General features: G+C 45.4%; 2 protein-coding genes across 11 annotated transcripts in view; one reads left to right on the plus strand and one right to left on the minus strand.

The window, feature by feature from the left end:
• Positions 1 to 796: 796 nt before the first annotated feature.
• RPS24 (ribosomal protein S24) lies at positions 797 to 6,071 on the minus strand. 8 transcript variants are annotated; one of them, XM_086381814.1, is made up of 6 exons: positions 6,030 to 6,071; positions 4,544 to 4,609; positions 4,243 to 4,452; positions 3,458 to 3,568; positions 1,238 to 1,259; positions 797 to 885 (listed from the first exon to the last, which is right to left on the minus strand). In XM_086381814.1, exons 1-5 carry the CDS (start codon positions 6,030 to 6,032, stop codon positions 1,257 to 1,259), a joined length of 393 nt encoding a protein of 130 aa, XP_086237940.1. In that variant the 5' UTR covers positions 6,033 to 6,071; the 3' UTR covers positions 797 to 885; positions 1,238 to 1,256. The 8 variants fall into 8 exon arrangements, with proteins under 8 accessions (XP_086237940.1, XP_086237939.1, XP_086237934.1 ...); XM_086381813.1 differs by having other exon boundaries at positions 1,238 to 2,832; XM_086381808.1 differs by having other exon boundaries at positions 1,238 to 3,331.
• A 1,475-nt stretch (positions 6,072 to 7,546) lies between these two features.
• Positions 7,547 to 22,956, plus strand: part of POLR3A (RNA polymerase III subunit A) — a 46,708-nt gene continuing 31,298 nt past the window's right edge. For all 3 annotated transcript variants that reach the window (XR_015156772.1, XM_086381804.1, XM_086381806.1), the window contains exons 1-9: positions 7,547 to 7,729; positions 13,233 to 13,368; positions 13,639 to 13,776; positions 14,296 to 14,467; positions 14,602 to 14,756; positions 20,583 to 20,822; positions 20,937 to 21,099; positions 21,272 to 21,408; positions 22,841 to 22,944. Coding sequence is in view for 2 of the 3 variants with exons in the window: in XM_086381804.1 (XP_086237930.1) it covers positions 7,686 to 7,729; positions 13,233 to 13,368; positions 13,639 to 13,776; positions 14,296 to 14,467; positions 14,602 to 14,756; positions 20,583 to 20,822; positions 20,937 to 21,099; positions 21,272 to 21,408; positions 22,841 to 22,944 (1,289 nt within the window). In the remaining variant the exon portion in view is untranslated. The remainder of the gene's footprint in view (positions 7,730 to 13,232; positions 13,369 to 13,638; positions 13,777 to 14,295; positions 14,468 to 14,601; positions 14,757 to 20,582; positions 20,823 to 20,936; positions 21,100 to 21,271; positions 21,409 to 22,840; positions 22,945 to 22,956) is intronic.

Genomic DNA, 22,956 nt, shown 5'->3' on the forward strand with positions numbered 1-22,956 from the left:
GCTTAATTCCTACATGTACAAATCAATCACACCAACTGTGGGGAAGAATGAATGATACAGAAAACCCAAACTATTAACATCCCTTCTGCCCCCACTCAACACTCAAGCCCTCCCAACTCATGAACCCTCAAGCCCGCCACCCCCACACAACTGACCAGTAAGCCAGTTCAGCCTCTCAACCTGATGCCTGAGAAAGCCAATCTGAGAATCAGCATTTGGCAAAGAAAAAGCAGCACCAGATAATCCTCCATACCTCATAAATCCCATGCACAATCAGACTTACCAAACAACTACACACTACACAAATATTCACCACTTGAGAGCCTCTTCCAAATTCCCCACCCACAACAGAACACCCATTTATCACATAAGCACAAACCTGTGATAGACTAATGATTGTGTCAGATCCTATTTACTCCAGGGTAAATAATGAGAATGCAACCTAGTAACTTTCATTTTCATCACAGCCAGCACATTTTTTTCCTTAACAACTAAGGTTTTGGTTTTAGTAAGACCAAAAAGCAATTCAGGTTTCAAGTATCTCTTTCAGAGACTGACCAACTACAATACCAAGTATTAACATGGCACACTGGACTGGCCCTACATGCCCCATGCTACAGATACTCTACACACTGACATCTTTGTGCTAGTAAAGGAAAGGACAAACACCACCCCAATATAGCAAGTTTTCACTGAATGCTTAATGCAACATGTGATCTTGGGCTGTTTAATTCTGTTAAATAGCAAACCAATTTACAACACTCCCAGGAAACTTCAAATATACTCCAAACAGCCAGACATGTAAAAGGTCTTAGTTTATTCTCTCTTTCATGAAAAATCTGCACAATCACCACAGATACAGTCACTGCAGAATCTTTACTCCTTCTGTGAATCAAAGAAAAAAGAAATTAGTTAGCAACTACCTTTAAAAGTCTTTAAAAATTAACAGTACAAAGTCTTCAACAAACTGCAAAATTAATGACACTCATGCACAACGAACATTAGTAACCTAGTCCATATTAAGTCTGTGTAATCGTAACACAATGCAAGCATCAAGAAACAAAAAACATTCCAGTTAGGGATGAGACAAAAAACAAGTTTTGAAAACAAAACCATGACACTGCTAGTTTATAAAAGGCACAACTCTTGAGAGCAACTGTAAATATGCTTCTAAGTCGTTTCACATGCTTTAATACTGTCAACCAAAAATCTAAATCTAAACGAAAAGCTTGAATACCTGTTGTCCAATCTCCAGCTCACTGAATAGTGGCAGGGAAGGGAGAAAGGAGGGAAGAGGGAAAAGAAACATTTCGTTAATAGTCCCTTTGCAAACTCCTAAATAATCTGCATGCAATCAGGTACCTTAATGATGATTGTTTTATTCTTTGCAATCGTATATAGAGCACTCCCTAGATGCACTAACTGATTTTATTCTCCCCAATTTTGAGAACACCCTGCCCGATTTCTATGCCCACTTTAGGAGCCTCAGCCCCTCTGCTCTGCTCAGCAACAACATGCTGGGCATGTTAGCACCATCAACAGACTTGAGAATCATCCCAGACTAAAGTCTAATTTAACCAAAGGGAGAGCTCTAAAGGATCAAGCAAGTCTTTAAGACCTGTCTCAGGTTCAGTAATTTAAAAGCCACTATTCACAATCAACAAAAGTAGCAAATTAGTATTTTAAGAGACAGAATTTAGCTGATGTAAAAATAGTTCAGTCGCTGCTCAAACACAAGACTATTCTTTTAACGTAAAACTCTACAGCACCCAAAAGATGCAATTCCAACATGTGGACAAAAATTAAGTTAAAAAGAACAATTACGGTGCCTGACTTTCTGCACCTTGTCACCGCTGAGCACTAACACATGGCTGAATGAAGGAAACAAAACGTAAGAACATTCTTCAGATCATCCAGATCAGTACACAAATATTGACTGCTTTCAACTTCTGGAATGTCTGTCAACAGGTTTAGGAAGCCTCACAAACAGAGAGCAGTTCTAAGCAGCAAGCAGCTCCTCTGGCAGTCCGTCCGACAGCTCCTCGGCACCAGGAAGTGGTCAGAGCCTGAGGGCGCACACCAGGTGCCTGCCTGCTCTGCAGGGAGTCACGATGAGGAAACACAGGGCTGTGACCACCACTGCTTCAAACCCTGCTAGCCCCAATCCACTCCCAGCCCACTTTTCATGCTACATGTTGAGGCTGCTCACTGTACAAATATATTTAAATATCTGTGGGAAAAGCTTATCAAAGGTTTTGATGTGAATACTCCATTATCTTGGAAATTTTTTAATTAAAAAAAAGGGGGGCATCAGGTAGAAACCTGGAGATCAAATAATAAGCAATGGGACAGTAGAGAGATGGTGAAAGGCAGCTTTGGGTGGGTGTTCTGAGACAGAGGCTTTGCCAGATTTTCTGGGCCAGTTTACTGAGCTGCCAGTCAATCAACCAGTCTCCAAGAGAGACATTGCTCATGACTGGATCAGAGAACCCTTTCGAAGCCCTTGTTAATGAAGTAAAGCCATTCATTTCCTGGGTATGTGGTGCTCTGGAACACAGCAAGTGCCAATTAAAAGGGGCCACCTTCCTCCACTGGGACACCTCACAACTTAACATGCATTTCTGAGTTTCCAAAACAAACACGATTTAAAGTTTCTCTCCTTTGCTCACAATATACTATTTTAAACCACAGCAGTAGTGTTGTATAATAGACTCTGCTACAAAACTCTCCTCTGAAAGCCAACATGCAAAGCATCAAAGCAAACTCAGTGAAGGCGATGCATCCATCCCCACACCGTGCTCGTAATCTCAGTACCTGCTAGACACTTCATTTCTGATGAACAAGAATTCCAAGATAGTAGAGGGAAAAGGCAAAAAAAAAAAAGTTCACAGAACACTTAATTATTTGTTAATTTGACAACCCAACACCTTAATTCCATTCAACTACTTACAATTAGCTAGCCAAGCTGGTAAAAAGCTGAGAATTAAAACCACTCAAGTCCTGACTAACTGGAGAGGAAAGCAATGGAAAACTGTGCTGCCTCTCCAGCGTGCCAGGAAAACACGGGCCACATTGATTCAGCTGCTTCCTCAATCAGTTGCCAATTTTAAGGACATCAGTCTTGGGAACCTAGATCCGCTCCCTCTTTACAAACCTTTGCAATCAGCAGTAAAATGAAAACTTTCCTGGTAAGACTTGCAAGGCACCCACCAGGATCACTGAACCGATGTGGCCCTGTGCTGTGCTAATCTGTGAGCTAAGGGGTGGGCAAAGCTACTCTACTGAGGTGTTAAGATACTACGTTACGTGGCTTCTCAAAACAGGTTACCTTCTGTAATCCAGAAGAAGTGGGAAAAGAAGAAACATTAAGAAAGGTTATTAAGAAAACAAAACCCCACCTTTCTATAAACTAAAAACCTGAAACTGACATTTCTGTATTTTCCTCGATAAACTATACCTTTTTGCCAGCACCAACGTTGGCCTTTGCAGTCCCCCTGACTTTCTTCATTCTGTTCTTGCGTTCCTTCCGCTGTTTTCGTGAGGTCTTTTTCTTCTCATATAGGCCATGCTGAAGGAGAAAGGTGTGTATATGAACATACGACTTGCAAACATCAACTCATCCAACTCCAGGAATAAGACATCAAATCTCGACAGCCGAGTGTCTTAGTAGAATGTATGGCTGGCTTGGCCCTCCACATCCGCTTTCTTTTGCCACCATGCATTCAACCAACCTTGGATCACCATACTATAGACTGTACGACTGAAAAAACATCTGCATATAAGTGGACGTTCAAACCAGTGTTCTTCAAGCATCACCTGGAGTTCACAATGTACCTGATACTCAGGAAATCACCCCAAGCTTTTCATGGCTCCTTGCTCAATGAACCTAAACTATGAAGCTAAGTCCAAACTCTAAGACATTTGGGAATAAAGATTTCACTTCAGGTAGGGCCAACCTATGCTTTCTAAACCCATCCCTCTACTGCCAGCCAGTTCCTACCTCCAGGAGCACTTCACTTGCTCTTCCAGACCCAGCTCAAAAGGCACCTCCTCAAATCCTGCAGACACCATCTGAACCCCACTCTCTATCTGTGCGTTTTATCAAAGAACCTCTTCTGTCAACCACTGAAGAGTTAGTGTCATCCCTCCAGACTGCTTGCTCTTGCTCATTCTGCTGCACCCACAATACAATGCCATTAAAAACATGTCTTCAGCAGCGCCTGAACAAATGAGGGCACCTACTCTCGCAAGCCTGTGTTTGGGCTCATTCTTCTTCGCGTAATCCAAGGAATCGTAAATCATGCCAAAGCCAGTTGTCTTGCCACCACCAAAATGCGTTCTGAACCCAAATACAAAGATGACATCTGGTGTGGTCTTGTACATTTTGGCCAGTTTTTCCCGAATTTCTGTTTTAGGTACTGTTGCCTTTCCAGGGTGAAGAACATCGATGACCTACGAAGAAATTATCAAGTTTAGAGTATATTATAATGAAATACGTCTTCTAAACTGAGTAACAACCAAACTTTGACCTACCCCTCCTTACCATTTGTTTCCGCTGAAGCAGTCGGTTGGTCATGAACTTCCTAGTCCGGATAGTTACTGTGTCGTTCTGAAAACATAACGCTCGTTTTAGTAATAGTTTTAATAACTAGTCAATCTTTTCCTGACCCTACTGTGATTTTCCAAGACCTAGAACTGCACGGTCCACATCAATAGCCACTGTCCGTAAACAGTTAATTTAAAACAAAGAAGTCATATGCATCAGTACCAGGAAACCTTGAATAAAAGGGGAAAAAAAAAACACCAATTCCCATCTCCTCCTAACACACTTAGCAAACTGCCTAACTCACAGGTCACCCCAACACAAAAACAGTACCAAGAATATGTGCTCAACAGCCACACACTGAATCTGTAAAGGCTTACTTCGTTTTGTTACAGAAATCACTCTCCAGGTTTCTCGAACCTCAGATGTCTTGGCCCAGCTACTACTCTGTTGTGCGGATTGTCCCGTGTATTTCAGAATGTTTAGCAGCACACCCACTTCCTAGTTCTGACCAAGAATGTCTCCAGACTCTGCCAATTGTACCCTTAAGACAAAAACCACCCCAAGTTCCACTTCTCTGGGGTGAAGCTGTGATTCTACGAATGTTATTGTCAGACCACCCTGTTTGTAGGAGCCCGCAGAGATCTGACAAGCATCGCACTATCTTCATGTAAACTACCCTTCTTGAATGACCGACTCTACATACCACAAAAATCGTACTCCCTTCTGAATGGCCCCACTGCTTTTACACAGTAACTACCAAAGAATGTGGGCATTCAGCATGTTTACACTACGAACAAAACCGGTAAGAAGAGCTCTCAGAGTAAATTGACAGCTATTTCAACTACAGTTTAAAAAAACTACACCAAACTGAATCCACTTAACAAAGTTCAATTCTTTAAAGTCGGGATCAAGGAAAAAAATAGGTCGAAGATGGAGCGGGGTTAAAAACTGGTGAACCTTCAAATGAGTGAACTAGCAATGGCACGCAAGCCTTAAAGTGGCTCCACACCCGGAGGCCTCCGTTTCCCCCATGAAACAAGAGAAGCCATTCGGCTGACAATAACTGTACCTTACACATGAGTTTCACTCATCGCAACTCGCCCGGGCGCTGCTGGCACCCTCTTCACTTCCTGGGCTGCCTTCACAGGCAAACCGTCTACCACAAGTTGGGAGTGCAAACATGATGTCTCTCTCTTCAACCCACCCCACCCATTAGAATCCACGAGGACGACAAAGATAGTAGGTACTCCCGCAATCCCCCACTCCTGGGACTCTTGAAAGCCCGGCATGTCTAGGTAGACAGCACACAGCCCGGACTCCTCGCCGAAGGCTCCCAGGCCCTCGGCAACAGGTCTGCCCGGTCAGACTCGGCCATGGAAGAGTAACCGGGCTATGCGGTGGGTGTAACGCCAATGTCAGAACCAGGGGAGGGAGGATGGCTCAGATATGCGGCGGATGGATGCACGGGTCCGGAGAGACTCACCATGATGGCGGCTGATCTTCAAGCAGCCAGGGAGGAAAAGAGGGCTAAACTTCCCCGGCCAATCATATCAACGCTCACGGAAGGTCCCCGGACGGCGCCGACGTGGGGGCGTGGCCGGACCGTGAGGCCGCCGTCGCCAATGCCTGTTTGAAAGTGCTTAAGATCTGATCTCTGTGGTCTTTCGCCACACCCACCCCGAACGGGAACTAGCCAATCCCGAGGGTACACAGCTTAGACGGAGCAGGTTTATGCTAGCACATGTTCCACTTCGATTCATTATTTTGGACTGTCTGGACTTAAAATTAAGTTAAAGCAGATTAAAGTTAAATCCCCTCCACCCGCATTAGCGGTTGGTAAAGCTGGAAGGCATCCTTGGCGGTCCCCTCGACCAGCCTCCTCATTTTACCTCTGGGGAAACTGCAGAACTGACTCAAAACCTTTTGTTATTTCAAGTACGCAGACCCGACCGTTGCTATTATTTTTGTGAGATTAGAGAATCTGATTGTCTAAATTTTTTTCCAAAACTTTGTCTTTTCATGAAAATCTTAGTCCCTACAAAAGTGAGCTTTTTTTTTTTTTTGGTAAATTTATTTATTTTAATTGGAGGCTAATTACTTTACAAGATTGTAGTGGGTTTTGCCATACATTCACATGAATCAGCTATGGGTATACATGTGTCCCCCATCCTAAACACCACCCCCCCCCCCTCCACCTTCCTCCCCATCCCAACCCTCAGGGTTAGAGTGAAAAGTGAAGTCGCTCAGTCGTGTCCGACTATACCCAACCCCATAGACAGGCTCCTCTGTCCATGGGATTTTCCAGGCAAGACTACTGGAGTGGGCTTTTAATCAGTTCAGTTCAGTCGCTCGTGTCCGACTCTTTTGCGACCCCATGAACCACAGCACGCCAGGTCTCCCTGTCCATCACCAACTCCCAAAGTTTACCCAAACTCAGGTCCATTAAGCCAGTGAGGCCATCCAATCATCTCATCCTCTGTCGTCCCTTTCTCCTGCCCTCAATCTTTCCCAGCATCAGGGTCTTTTCCAATGAGTCAGCTCTTCGCATCAGGTGACCAAAGTATTGGAGTTTCAGCTTCAACATCAGTCCTTCCAATGAACACCCAGGACTGATCTCCTTTAGGATGGACTGGTTGGATCTCCTTGCAGTCCAAGGGACTCTCAAGAGTCTTCTCCAACACCACAGTTCAAAATCATCAATTCTTCGATGCTCAGCTTTCTTTATAGCTTTTAATAAGTATTTGCTATTTGAAATTTGTCCGTTGATTACAGGGAGATAGACGTGTAGCAATAAAATAAAGAGTGCTGGTTCAAAGAGAGACAGACCAATAAAGCAGAAATAGATTGGAAATGGAACTTGGAAAATACAGCTCGGACTTCGCGGCGGTTTCAACTAGGTGCCGCCAGATGGCGGTATGGAGAGAAGGCGAGAAGCTGCGGGCCTGAAGCCTCTCTTGACAGACTCGCGCTAGCGAGTAGCGGAAGTGGGGGCGGGCACGTGGGGCGTGTTACGGTGGCCGAAAAAATGCCGCAGATGTGTTAGCAACCGGTCAAGAAGCAGCCACGGGTGGTACGGAGAACGTCGTATTTCTAATCCAGCTCCAGGAGTTTATAGGAGGGAGCCCCGGCAGCCGTCACCATGGTGAAGGAGCAGTTCCGGGAGACAGATGTGGCCAAGAAAATGTAAGATGGAGCCAAAATCCCCAAAGGGCAGAGAAATTAGGAGTAAAGGAATCCAAGGTCAGGCGTCTTGGGTCTCGAAGCGTCATAGCTGAGGGTCAGTTGGAAGGAAAGGACCAAGAATCATTGGGAGGTGTAGGCACAGCTCAGGATTATCAGGTTAGATTAATGAATATTGATTGGGCAGGGGGTATTTCAGCATCTGGGGAACCGCAGGCCAGGGGTGTTCCTTTGGGTTTCGGCAGAGAATGGGAGATGTGGGAACCTTGGCGATAAAGTACACCCTGGGTCGAAACTAGAGTTTTTCTGAGGTCAGATGATGACCCCTTTCTGCGAATCTTTGGTCACTACAGCTTGGGAAGCAGCCTGGGGCGGGGACTCATTTTGCTGCAGGATACATGACACGGAGGTAATATTTGTTGACGAAAAGAATGGAGTTACCAGCTAGAAAGCTGTGTCACAAGCGCATGGATAGCAGTGCCCCAAATTGAGGTGAAATTTAATAGGTCACAGCCTCGCCTTAGAACTTCCGGTAAAGAAATAAATCAATCGTTCTTTCAGGAGACACTTAGTTGAGGAAGGTACTGTGTGCTGGGCCCTCTGATAGGCATTAGAGATGTGACATGCTAAGCTAAGCTGAGTCGCTTCAGTCGTGTCCGACTCTCTGTGACCCCATAGACGGCAGCCCACCAGGCTCCCCCGTCCCTGGGATTCTCCAGGCAAGAACACTGGAGTGGGTTGCCATTTCCTTCTCCAATGCAGGAAAGTGAAAAGTGAAAGTGAAGTCGCTCAGTCGTATCCGACTCTTCGCGACCCCATGGACTGCAGCCTACCAGGCTCCTCCATCCATGGGAGTTTCCAGGCAAGAGTACTGGAGTGGGGTGCCATTGCCTTCTCCGGATATGACATGAGGAAGACCTTACTGCTTAGTCTAGTTGGAGAAGGTAGGCCAGCCAGCGGTTGAGCTGGACAAGTGCAAGGACAAGGGTTGGCACCAATGGGAAAGGGGTTCAGACGGAAGAAATCAAACCAAACAGCCTTCCTACAGGAGCATAGAGGAGGGAGACATTACAGTGATGAGAAGAAAGCTGATTTTGCAGCTTTGTTCCAGAGTCATCTTGCAGGCAGGGAGGGTTTTTTTGTCAATTGAAGTGTAGTTGATTTACAATGTTGTGTTAGTCAGTTACATGCATGTATGCTCAGTCACTTCACCCGTGTCTGACTCTTTGCGAACTGCCTGGATGGTAACCCACCAGGCTCCTCTGTCCATGGGATTCTGTAGGCAGGAATACTGGAGTGGGTTGTGTGCCCTCCTCCAGGGGATCTTCCGGACCCAGGGATCAAACCCACGTCTCGGGCAGTTCCTGCAATGCAGGCAGATACTCTTTTATAGAACCTATAAGGGAAAAGAATCTAAAAAAGAAAATGTGTATGTAATCTAAGAAAGAATGTATATGTATAAAGTAGCATAATATGCCTATAATAGATATAAGAAACAACACGTATAATAATATATATCTGTTATTATATCTGTTAAAGAATCTAAAAATATACCTTTTATTATATATATACTATATGTTATTTTATACACATGTTCTTTCTTAGATTATATTCATATTATTTTTATAATCATATTATTTTTTAGATTCTTTTATAGGTTATACAAAATATTAAGTATACATTTCTGTGCCATACAGTAGCTTCTTGTTGGGTATCTATTTTAAATATAGTAAGGGTATATTTTCATGTCAAACTCCTAATTTATCTCTGCCACCCCCACCTGCCCCTTTGGTAACTGTAAGTTTGTTTGCTGTGTGTGTGGGTCTGCTTCTCTTTTGTAAATAAGTTCATTTGTATCTTTTTCTCCCCCACATATAAGCAATATCATATGACATTTGTCTTTCTCTGTCTAGCTTACTGTACTTAGTATGATAATCTCTAGAGCGATCCATGTTACTGAAAATGGCATTGTTTCTTTTTTATGGTGTGTGTGGGGTTTATGTGTGTATACACACACACCGCATCCTATCCATGCATCTGTTGATGAACTTTTAGGTTACTTCCATGTCTTCAGTTCAATTCAGTCACTGAGTCGTGTCCAACTCTTTGTGACCCCATAAACTGCAGCACGCCAGGCCTCTCTGTCCATCACCAACTCCCGGAGTTCACTCAAACTCACGTCCATCAAGTCAGTGATGCCATCCAGCCATCTCATCCTCTGTCGTCCCCTTCTCCTCCTGCCCCCAATCCCTCCCAGCATCAGGGTCTTTTCCAGTGAGTCAGCTCTTCACATGAGTTGGCCAAAGTACTGGAGTTTCAGCTTTAGCATCATTCCTTCCAAATAACACCCAGGACTGATCTCCTTTACAATGGAGTGGTTGGATCTCCTTGCAGTCCAAGAGACTCTCAAGAGTCTTCTCCAACACCACAGTTCAAAAGCATCAATTCTTCAGCACTCAGCTTTCTTCACAGTCCAACTCCCACATCCATACACGACTACTGGAAAAACCATAGCCTTGACTAGACGGACCTTTGTTGGCAAAGTAATGTCTCTGCTTTTGAATGTGCTATCTAGGTTAGTTATAACTTTCCTTCCAAGGAGTAAGCGTCTTTTAATTTCATGGCTGCAGTCACCATCTGCAGTGATTTTGGAGCCCCCCAAAATAAAGTCTGACAGTTTCCCCATCTATTTCCCATGAAGTGATGGGACCAGATGCCATGATCTTCGTTTTCTGAGTGTTGAGCTTTAAGCCAACTTTTTCACTCTCCTCTTTCACTTTCATCAAGAGGCTTTTGAGTTCCTCTTCACTTTCTGCCACAAGGGTGGTGTCATCTGCATGTCTGAGGTTATTGATATTTCTCCCGGCAATCTTGATTCCAGCTTGTGCTTCTTCTAGCCCAGTGTTTCTCATGATGTACTCTGCATAGAAATTAAATAAGCAAGGTGACAATATACAGCCTTGACATAATCCTTTTCCTATTTGGAACCAGTCTGTTGTTCCATGTCCAGTTCTAACTGTTGCTTCCTGACCTGCATATAGATTTCTGAAGAAGCAGGTCAGGTGGTCTGGTATTCCCATCTCTTTCAGAATTTTCCATAGTTTATTGTGATCCACACAGTCAAAGGCTTTGGCATATCAATAAAGCAGAAATAGATGTTTTTCTGGAACTCTCTTGCTTTTTCGATGATCTAGCAGATGTTGGCAATTTGATCTCTGGTTCCTCTGCCTTTTCTAAAACCAGCTTGAACATCAGGAAGTTCATGGTTCACGTATTGCCGAAGCCTGGCTTGGAGAATTTTGAGCATTACTTTACTAGCGTGTGAGATGAGTGCAATTGTGCAGTAGTTTGAGCATTCTTTGGCATTGCCTTTCTTTGGGATTGGAATGAAAACTGACCTTTTCCAGTCCTTTGGCCACTGCTGAGTTTTCCAAATTTGCTGGCATATTGAGTGCAGCACTTTCACAGCATCATCTTTCAGGATTTGAAATAGCTCAACTGGAATTCCATCACCTCCACTAGCTTTGTTCATAGTGATGCTTTCTAAGGCCCACTTGACTTCACATTCCAGGATGCCTGGCTCTAGGTGAGTGATCATACCATCGTGATTATCTTGGTCGTGAAGATCTTTTTTTGTACAGTTCTGTGTATTCTTGCCACCTCTTCTTAATATCTACTGCTTCTGTTAGGTCCGTACCATTTTTGTCCTTTATCGAGCTCATCTTTGCATGAAATGTTCCCTTTGTATCTCTAATTTTCTTGAAGAGATCTCTAGTCTTTCCCATTCTGTTGTTTTCCTCTATTTCTTTGCATTGAGTGCTGAGGAAGGCTTTATCTCTTCTTGCTATTCTTTGGAACTCTGCATTCAGTTGCTTATATCTTTCCTTTTCTCCTGGCTATTGTCAATAGAGCTGCAGTGAACACTGAGGTATAGCTTTTCATATCGTAGTTTATGTTCTCCAGATATATGCCCAGGAGTGGGCTTGCTGGATCATACAATAACTTTTTAGTTTTTAAAGGAACCTCTGTACTTTCTCTATACTGGTTGTACCAATTTACATTCCCACCAACAGTGAATGAGGGTTCCTTTTTCTCCACACACTCCCCAGCATTTATTATTTGTAGAATTTTTGATGATGGCCATTCTCTCTGTTGAGAGGTGTGAAATCGACAGTTTTGGTAGGGATGGGTAAGGGAGAAATGAGACTGATGCACAGAATTTCTTGCTTGGGTGACTGTTTGGAGGTTGCCATTCACTGGAATGGGAAACGTGCCTCTTTGCTAGATAAATTATCCCTGGTGGTCCCTCCAAACCCATCCCAACCTCCAACTATATTCACATGTAGATATAATCTGTTTTCCTCTGACCACCTGAAGAGATTCTATTAAAATGCAAATTAGATCCCTGACACTTGAGATTGAACTCTTCAAGCAGCTTTCCCTTGGACTAACATTTAAGTCGCCTGTCAAAGTTCCCAAGCCCTCCTAAAGCCGGTCTTTGCATACCTCACGGACTTTTTCTTGTTCCGTTAGCTTTCTGTGCTCTACAGTACTGGTTTCATTTGGTGCCTTGAAAATGCCAGGCCTGAGCTGGCTCTAGAACCCTTGCCCTAGTTAAGCTGTACTTCTATGCATGACTTCTTGGTCATCTTATGACTGGCTCCCTCTGATTCAGAATTCAGCTGAAATGTCAATTTTCCAGACTTTCTGACCACATAACATAGTCTTGTCAAACTCTCCCCTAGGCTTCAGTTTGTTCAGTCTTTGCATCTATTCACTTTTGTGAATCTGTTTATTTATTCTCTGTCTTGCCCTCCCTGAAACTGAGCCCCATGTTGGAAGGGAGTTTGTCTTGTCTAACCTGTACCCTCAGCCCCTCAGGATGGTGCCTGGCACATTATAAACCCCCAGTTTGTTGGGAAAATGAACAAAGGAACAGATTTGGGAGAGAAAGTGCCGAGTTTAGGTACTTGTGTAACTGTCCAAAGGAGGTATGTGTATGAGTCGGAATAGTTGGGCTACAGATAGAGATTAGACAGACAGCACTCGGGAACAAGGTGTAGAAGGCCAGGAGGAATGGGGTTGTAACTGCAGGTAAGGAGAAAAGCCAACATCTGAGAGAGGGCAGTAGGAGAGGCCACAAAAGAAACTTAAGATGTAACAGCCAGAGAGGGGAAAAACTCAAAGCATGGATGGTGTTACCAAAGCCAGGGAAAGAAATTATTGCAAGATAAGGGGTGAAGAAGTTACTGTCAGTGCTGCAGAGAGACGTTAAAATGAGAAATTCTTCCTGGATTCAGCAGCAAGGAGGTAGGTACAACTGACCACCATCCTTAGATAATGAAGGTGAGAACAAGTCAGCAGGATGAAGGAACATTTAGTAATGAGAGAGCAGAGCCTGTCAGGCATGGGAAGGATAAGGTTGCTTATGGTGGGTCACAGGCATAAATGCTCTTCCTGGTGAGTGGTTTTGATGTAACTGTTCCCCTATCTCTTTCCATTCCAGAAGCCACATCTGTTTTGGAATGAAGTCAGCCGAGGAGATGCGCCAGCAGGCACACATCCAGGTTGTGAGTAAGAACCTGTACAGCCAGGACAACAACCACTCCCCACTGCTATACGGGGTGCTTGACCACAGGATGGTAAGACCTGCTGCCCTTCATGGTTCCATGTATTTTGACTGGCCGGTGCAACTGGTGACTTACCAACTAGGAAGAAGCCAAGTCTTCCTTCCACCTCCCCCCTTCCCCAGCGTATCTCAGGGACTCCAGCCTTCCTTGGTCCAGTGAACATGAATACCCTGCACTTTCCCAGGTGATTCTGACTCTGGGTCCCCTGGCCACCTGTGAGGGCTCGTCCCAGTTTCCTCTCCACTGGTCTCCACTGATTATTGATCATACTTTTATTCGCAGGGTACAAGTGAGAAGGACCGTCCTTGTGAAACCTGTGGGAAGAATTTGGCTGATTGTCTGGGCCACTATGGGTACATTGACTTGGAACTGCCGTGCTTCCACGTGGGGTACTTCCGAGCAGTTATAGGCATCTTACAGGTAAGCGTGTATGTGTCCATCTCCATACAGTAACTCCATCTCCCTGAAAGTTACTGATCCTCAGACATGAGAGTGAGCTTGGTGGGGGATACATGTAGGGAACATTTTTATATTAAACATGTATTATTTGTTTTGTTTGAGGGGTTTGTTTTTTTGTTTTGGTTTGATTTGTCTGACATAATATTTCATCCTGCAATAAGTTAAATTGCTTAAAGATTCTTTTTCTTTGATTTTCCTTGAGTAGGTTGTAGATATATATTGTAAAAAAATAATAAAGCAATACAAGCACAAAATAATTCAAGCACAAGAAAGGGAATAAAGCTAACAAAAACCCCACCTTCCAGCTGTGGCTACAGCCAGCATTCCAGTGAACATGGGCTGCCTCTAAGCATGTCTTCCTGTAGATCTGTGCATATAATTAAGTGTCCTGGACAAGGGATGGATGCAGCTTTTTAAAAAAAAAAGAAAATACTTTTTCATCCTCTCATCCTTTTATCTGTTTGGTTTAATTTTCAAAAGATGATCTGTAAAACCTGCTGCCACATCATGCTGTCCCAGGAGGAGAAGAAGCAGTTTCTGGATTATCTAAAGAGGCCCGGCCTGACCTACCTCCAGAAGCGAGGGCTAAAGAAGAAAATCTCTGACAAGTGCCGGAAAAAGAACACGTGCCATCACTGCAGCGCCTTCAATGGTGAGCCAGATGCACGTCTTGTTTGTCATCGCGACGGCAGTTTCCGTAACTGCATTTCCTAGATCACGACCTCAGACCAGCCTAACCAAGAACCTGATTTTTCCAATCATGGTAGAATGGATTAACTCTTACAGGTACTGTCAAGAAATGCGGGTTACTGAAGATAATCCATGAGAAATACAAGACCAACAAGAAAGTGGTGGATCCCATCGTATCAAGTTTCCTTCAGTCCTTTGAAACCGCCATAGAGCATAACAAGGAAGTGGAGCCTCTGCTGGGAAAGGCCCAGGTGAGCCTGCCCCTGCCTCGCTCTGTCTGCATCACACGTTGTCTCCTCACCCTCTGGGTACACCCTTCCTCCAGAACCGGAGGTCCACTGGGGTTAGATCTCCAGGGATACTTCACGTGACAGGTATTCGCCTGGCACTCAGTTTATTGTGAGCTGTCCTCGTAACTAACACACGTCTAGTTATATAGGTAACACATGTTACATTTTCATTGTGAAAGATTGTAAAAGCATAGCTGTGTACAGCATACACTGAGGGATCCTGGGTCTCACATGGATGTGGCGTTAATAGAATTTGTAGGTAATTCCCATTGCTTTACTTGGCACAAACTTAATTAGTAGGATTTTGTGACGTGTCTTGTTCTACCTTGTTCTGAATTCGATTAGTACTTGAGACACATGGTACCTTCTAGAATTGATAGTATACAAAACTAACAGTTAAGTGGCCACTGAGTACCAAACTGCCAGACCTGTGGGGAGCATCAGAAACCACCAGGCAGGTGGTCTGCACCCAGGAATCCCATGGTTTTAAAGGTGTTGTAGGACATTAACCCATGAAAGTATAGCCAATACCATGGGACACAGTGCTGACTGTCACAGGCATGGAAAGGATAGGAAGGAGTGGGAAATCAGGGGGCTTGGTTAGGGAGGACTGTGAGGAAAGGTGTGGTTTGTTGTGGTCCTTAAACCTGAGTAGGGTTTAGAGAGTCTCGGGCAGTGAGCCTGCCACATCCAGGAGGCTGTGCTGGGGCTCCTTCTGAAGCCGAGTTCTGTTCAGAAGTCCCAGCGTTTCGCTAACAAAGCGCCTCGCACTTGGTGACTGCTGTTACTGTCCGGTGTCGGTCCAAGTTCTTTCCGTGGAGCGCCTCGTATTTTATCCTGACAGCAACCCTGTGAGGCCGCATCGGCCAAAATAACAGTAAGTGGTGGAGGGGGAATCCTCGCTGAGGCCATTGGGGCGCAGGCCTGTGCTGGAGAAAAGACAGACAGCTGAACCCACTTTGTCGAGGTCCTCCCACTCTGGAGAATGTGGAGCCATTCAAGTTTTAAGCAAGGGAGAGACATAAACAATGACATTTTAGAACAGCCTGACTGCTCAAAAGACACTGTAACAAAAATGAAAAACCAGGTCACAAGCTGGGAGCAAATGCTCAACTTTCATATGTCTGACAAAGGACTCTCATGTCCGGAATATAAAGTCCTGATTTTTAAAAGCAGAAGCAAGACTTGAATAGGCGCTGCACAAAAGGATATATTCAAACAGCCAATCAGTAGATGGAAAGTTGTTCCACATTATTAGTCATCAGGGAAATACTAATTGAAACACACACCCTCTTAGAAAAATTAAATGTAAAACAACTGAAAACCGAGTGCTGGCAAGGATCTGAAGCAACTGGCACTCCTATATCAATAGTAACCTTATAAAATGTTTCTACCACTCTGAAATTCCTTACAAAGTAAGACCTACACTTACTGTATTTTCTAGCAGCTTTATTCTTGGGCATGTACCCAAGAGAGGCAAGTGCATACATCCACAAAAATATTTGTGCAAGTATGTTCATTGCAGCTTCATTAATAAAAGCCAGAATTAGAAACAACCCAGATGCCTGTCAACAGGAGAATGTGCAGATTGTAATAGATCCACACAGTGGAATACTGTGCTGGAATGAAAGGATCAAGCTGACACACACAGCCTGGCTGAATCACAGAATCCTATTGAGAGGAGGCAGCCTTATATGAGAGTCCATGCAATTGCATTTATATCAAGACCAAGAACAGGCCAGACTGAACTGGGGTGAGGGCTTAGTACTGAGAAAGGGGTATCGGTATTTTCTGGAGAGGGGCACATATTCTTTGTCCTGATTTGAATGGTGGTGTTTGTGTACCTGTGTAAAAATTTAGCCGTCTCTTTAAAATGTGTGCAGTTTACTATTATATATGTGAGTTATGCCTTGATTTAGGGAGTGAGATGTAAAAAGGAAGCAGGCCCTGACCCTGGGCAGTGATAGTGAAGCCAGAGGTCAGAGTGTGCAGTCAGAATGGATAGTAACTGATGACCAGCCACTGTGGCAACGGGTGTGAGAGGAGGCAGTCAGAGGCGAGCGGGTGTCCATGTGCTGGCGTCTGGAAACTGGTAGTCCCCCTGGACTCCATGATGGGGCACGGCATCAGCCGTGCATCCCAGTGGAGATGTCTTCAAGCTCCTGCAGATGAAGTGAAGGTGCAGACTGAGAAAGCTGATCTTGTCCTCCGCCCAGCGTGAGTGTAGAGGAATTCCACCCTCCAGGCTGACAACTGTGCAGAAAGCGTTCAGTGAGTCTGAGGGCTGCTCGGCTCTCCTGGGTGTGGCCTTAGCTGCGGCCTCCTGTGCATTCCCTCTGCTGCCCCCAGATCAGCCTCCCTGACGCCCGTCACCACTTTCCCCTGCCAACTCTCCGCCTGGGCCCCTGAGGCCACTGTCCTTACGTGCAGAGGACCAAGTCTTCTCTGCTCCCCGCACCCTCAGCAGTAGAAGTGTTTAGGGCCTAGGAGGCATCTTGTTTGGAAAAGTCTCTTAAGTCAGAGGTCCCCAACTTCCAGGCTGTGGAGCAATACCTCCTTCAAGATCAGCAGAGGCATTAGATGAGAAGGAAAGCACACAAAAAATGTAGTGTGCTGGAATCATCCCAAAACCACCCCTTCAGCCCAGGTCCGTGAAAAAGTTGTCTTCTGTGAAATCAGTCCGTGGTGCCGAAGGTTGGGGCCCACTGTCCTGAGTGACTGGGCCCAGGAGGTAACCTCCTCCCACTTAGGAGCCACCTGTCTAGCGTGTACATCTTGTCTCTCTGTGCCCCCCACTGCCTCCACCTCTCTGTCCACCCCAGCCCACGTGACCCAGCTGACACCCTCAATGTGATTTAGGATGGTGATGGTTGAGAGCTTTGGGGCTTGCCAGGCGGCTCAGTGGTAAAGAATCTGCCTGCCAATGCAGGAGACTTCCTTCCTCCTGGAGGAGGAAATGGCAACCCATTCCAGTATTCATGGTGGGAAAATCCCAAGGACAGAGGAGCCTGGCAGGCTACAATCCATAAGGTTACAAAGAGTCAGACATGACTGAAGTGACTTAGCACACACGCGCACTGCCACTTACTTACTCTATGATCTTAGACACATGACCCAACCTGGACTTGAGTTTCCACAACTATAAAAGGGATTACAAGAGTGTCTGCTTTAGGGCCATTATGAGGAGTAAAAGATGGATTCCAGATCAAATGCTTAGCAAATAGCAAATGCTTCAAGCACGTGACCCAGTTACTGTGGTTTTCTTATTACTGATGTTCCTGTATTAACAGAAATAATGATGGAGAGGTAAGGCTTCTTCCGTTTCTTATTTGTGTGTCCCTTCAGCTTAAGAGAGCCTCTGCGCCCTCCCTCTCTCCCGAATCCCCCATCCCTGGGCTTCCATGCAGCCTGCTCTCTCTCTGCAACGCACCCCACCCCAGTCTTCACCTTTTCCTCAACCACGTGTTCATTTGCTGTGCCCCATACACCTCTTGTGTTCCGTCTTATGTTTCTGCTAGTTTCTCCCACTTCAGTTTAGTCCCTCACAGGATCCTTTGCTCTGAGGTCCTGTTTGATGCCAGTCACAGTGCTTGGAGTACTGGCGGGTCCTCCAAGATTACCAGTTTGTCCTGGGCTTTCTTGTGCCATGGGTGAGAACAAAGCATGAGTTCACCAATTGCCTAATTCCAAGCAGCCCCTCCTCAGAGAGGGCCACTCAGTAACCAAAGTAAACAATTATTGAGTTAACATTTACCTTTTATAAAGACAGGCAGCAAAAAGGTGTCTCATTAATCTCAGGATGGCCCGTGTCCTGACATGGTGCTTCCCTGGTGACTCCGACAGTAAAGACTCTGCCTGCAGCGTGGGAGACCCAGGTTGGATCCCTGGGTCTAGAAGATCCCCTGGAGAAAGGAATGGCAACCTGCTCCAGAATTCTTGCCTGGGAAATCCCATGGACAGAGGAGCCTGGCGGGTGACAGTCCATGGGGGTACTAAGAGTCAGATATGACTGAGCAGCTTTCACTCACTGACATGTGTGCCTGCCCATTGAATTTTCAGGAATGTGCAGCCCCATGCCATTATAGGAGGCACAACATGATTGAAGTGGAAGAGACATTAGAGCAGTGGTTCTTGACCTTTTGTGGGTCACAGACACCTTTAGGAATTGGACAGAAACTCTGGACTCTACTCCAGAGGGCTGACGTATATCCACTCCTGTTTTAGTACGAATCTGGGGATGGGTAAACCTGCAGATAAGGTCTCTCCATAATGACATCATCCCTGCAGACTGAGTACCAGTCCTCAGCTGTGTCGGCTCATCACCACCCGAGGCAGCCACGCTCTATGTCTAGAGAGCTTGGGCTGTTCGGGTCTTCTGCCTCATGCACATCCGGGCCCTGCTCTGCCGTCCGTCAGTCCCTGACCTCCGTTTCCTGGTATTTAACAGTAAGTCAGCGGCCTCTTCCTCGTGCCTCTGAGGATGCAGTTGTTCCTATCACTTGCTGAGAACTGGTTTCCAGGCTCTTGCCAGCCTTCCTGCCCTCCTGGACAGCCTTCAGCTCCTTAATGTTCTCGTCCAGGACTGACTGTGTTACTACAGGCAACGTCTCGCCTTCGTCCCATTCTAGAATTTTGTTAGATTTAAGCTTCCTCCTCCCTGACTGTTTCTGATGGCAGTGAGGTGCCCATTGCTGCGAGATGGGAGCCAAGGACATGCATTGTTCTCTGAACAGGGGCCCAGACTCGAAAGCCTCCAGTGAGATTCCTTCCTTCTGCCCAGCCACACTGCCATCTTCTCCAGGGCAGGACTGTAGACACTTTTCCTTGGGTGGTGTTCTAGGAGCTGATCATTCATCTTGGCTTTGTTCCCTGTTTCATTAAGTCACGTGCGGCGAATTGTACTGACAACGTCCAGTCTCAGTCACAGTCTGAGCCCAAGAAATCTAATAACCAGCATTTTTACAGCGTGGCGCCTCTGTTATGTGACGTTAATACAAAGACAATACAAGTTCATTACAGAAAGGTGAAATGTATAAAAAGAAGCAAAACGATAACCCAACTCAGCTAAAGATGGCCCTGTTCACACCTTGGTAAACTCTTCCATTCCCTCTTCTCCGTAGATGTACATCTTTGCCCAAATTAGATCACATTGTAAACATACCTATCTCATTTATCAATATTTTGTGAACACCTTTCATGGCATAGGCCACATTTTTGTGTCTTCATTTTTTTTCTTTAAACGGCTTCATAGTTTTCTACATACGAATGTACCGTGATTTTATCTGGCCAGTAACTTTTCAGGCTGTTAGCAGCTTTCACAATTCAGATCTGCTTTAGTGAACATCCTTATAGCTAAATCTTTGTGTTAATTTCTAAAATCATACCCTTTGGAAAAATTAAGTGGTATTATTGGCTTAAATTACTGGAATAAAAGTCATGCACATTTTTAGGGCTCTTGCAGTATATATAGCAAGTTATCAGAAGCCGTTGTCATCACTTGTACGTATTTTCAGGTAAGCGGTTAGAGCAGGGGTCCCAGCTCCTGGGCCGTGGGCCAGTACTGGTCAGAGGCCTGTTAGGAACCGGGCACGTGAGAGGTGAGCGGCAGGCAGGCGAAGCTTCATCTGCTGCTCCCCCACTGGCAGTCCTGCCTGAAGCATCGCCCCCTTAATCAGTTCCTGGTGCCAAGATTGGGTACTGCTGGGTTAGGGGGCATGGGGAAGTAAACCTTGGCCTAAGCTGTGGAAAAAAAGCTGAGCTCTCTCTGCTCTTCCCTCCTTTCCATAGGAAAACTTGAATCCCTTAGTAGTTTTGAATTTATTTAAACGAATCCCAGCTGAAGATATCCCTCTACTTCTGATGAATCCGGAAGCTGGAAAGCCCTCCGATTTGATTCTCACACGACTCTTAGTGCCCCCTTTGTGCATCAGACCCTCTGTCGTGAGCGATTTGAAGTCTGGCACCAATGAAGACGATCTGACGATGAAGTTGACAGAAATCATTTTCCTAAATGACGTCATTAAAAAGGTCAGCACTTCCCATTGGCATTTCCAAACCCCAGGTTTTAGAGTCTATCCCTGCAGACAGAAGTGTCTGATGGAGAAAGTCAAATTGACCAGGCTTGCTTCTGCTCATTCTTAGCATCGGATATCCGGAGCCAAGACCCAGATGATTATGGAAGACTGGGACTTCCTGCAGCTGCAGTGTGCTCTCTACATTAACAGCGAGCTCTCAGGCATCCCCCTCAATATGGCACCCAAGAAATGGACCAGAGGGTTTGTCCAGCGCCTGAAGGGAAAGCAGGGTACGTGTCCACCTACGTGTGCAGAAGACAGTCTGCTGCCTTGGGTGCGTTTTGGGGATGTGTGTCCAGCTTACCTCGTTGGAGATCGCAGTCTTCCCTTGACCTTTCTGGTCGCATTGCTCCCAAACGGCACACGTTGTGCCCTGGAGACGATGTATTTTTATTTATTTAGGTCGATTCAGAGGCAATCTCTCAGGAAAGAGAGTGGATTTTTCTGGTAGAACAGTCATCTCACCTGACCCCAACCTCCGAATTGATGAGGTAGCTGTGCCAGTTCACGTGGCCAAAATTCTAACATTTCCTGAGAAGGTAAGTACATTGAACTGCTCAGTACTTTGTCTGAATCCAGTGTTTTATGTTATGTTCTGAGGTTCCAAACAATCTCAACAGTGGGGAACCCCCAGTAACCCACCCAGCCCACAGTTTGGCACGTGTGTGTGTGTGTTTTTCCAGTTTGTTTCACACGTGTGTCACCATATATAACATCTACAACGCGTACACAGTGGTGTCTGCTTTATATTCAAATACTCAGATATGCATTAAACATTCAAGTCTACTTTTTTCCATCTTTGATATTTTTCTGTGCTAGTTCATACCTCATGCCTTAAATAACTAAATGATAAACATCCACACCCAGTTAATTTTCTTGGGATGAGTTAAAACATTAGAATTTTTAAATGATTTTAGAATCATTTTTAAAACATTAGAATCATTGACTCAAAGACTCTGAATATTAAAAAGCTGTTGATGCATAACCAGAAAGGCTGTACCACTTTACACTGAGTTCATACTCGTCGTGAGTGTAAACTGGTATTTATAGTATTTTCTTTTTTAACTGAGGTGTAGATAGTTGAAAGGTCTGATAACAGGAAGATATTGATTGGCTTTGACTTTGTTCTTGAAATTCATAATTAGCCCAGACCATAGGTGCTTCTGGTAAAGCTTGTATAAAAAGTATCCTTGGTTGGGACCTGGTGGTCCAGTGGTTGAGAATCCGCCTTCCAATGCAGGGGACACCGGTTCAGTCCCTGGTCAGGCAACTAAGATCCCACATGCTACAAGGCAGCTAGCCTTGCACACGCCTCAAGGAAGAGCTGCAACAGAGACTCAGTGCAGTCAGAATTTTAAAAAAGTAGTGTCCTTGGATGAGTTCCTTCTCTGAGACAGTGCCCCACGAGACTCTTGTCCAGTAGGCTGCAGGACATGCTGGTGCAGTCCAGGACCTGCTGTTCTGGTGTTAACAGCTTTTAAACCTTAGAAGCCCATGGTGAATCACTGCAGATGAAGCCGCCACCTGTTTTTAGGGTCACAGAATATGCTGAAAGGTCCCTGCAGATCAGTCCAGCCCAGTCATTTTATCAGTAGAGAAGCCAAAGGTCAGTCACGGACCTGGCCCTGTCACCCAGCAAGTGAGAGGCCGAATTCAGACGTGAGCCGTTGTCCTTACACTGAAGACCTCGGCAGCAGCGTGCCGCAGGTACCTCTCTCCTAGAATTGCACAAGGGGTTCAGTTATGCTTTTTTTTTTCCTGGACCCCACAAGTGGCATGTGGGATCTTAGTTCCCTGACCAGCGATCAAACCCTTTCCCCATGCAGTGGAAGTGCAGAGTCCTATGCAAGGGGCCACCAGGGACACCCCCTAGAATCACTTAAAGTGGAGGCTGAGACTCAATTCAGGATGGCATGCGAGCGTAGCGAAACCTAACAGTGCCTCGCTCTGTTTCCTGCTGTGGTCCTCCAGGTGAACAAAGCAAACATCAACTTTTTGAGGAAACTGGTTCGAAATGGCCCTGAAGTTCACCCAGGAGCCAATTTCATTCAGCAGAGACACACGCAGATGAAAAGGTAATGCTTTCA

This window comes from Bos grunniens, chromosome 28, assembly GCF_055505025.1.
Source record: "Bos grunniens cultivar Pamir isolate PY7600 chromosome 28, Bosgru_T2T1.0, whole genome shotgun sequence".
Taxonomy (NCBI): domain Eukaryota; kingdom Metazoa; phylum Chordata; class Mammalia; order Artiodactyla; family Bovidae; genus Bos; species Bos grunniens.

Bases quoted from the DNA above. Each gene is read 5' to 3' on its own strand.
- RPS24 (XM_086381807.1), bottom strand. The intron at 3,569-4,242 runs GTAGGTGCCCTC...TTTCTCCTTCAG, and splicing joins CCAAACACAGGCTTGCGAGA to CATGGCCTATATGAGAAGAA. The intron at 3,332-3,457 runs GTATAGTTTATC...TCTGGATTACAG, and splicing joins ACGTTGGTGCTGGCAAAAAG to AAGGTAACCTGTTTTGAGAA.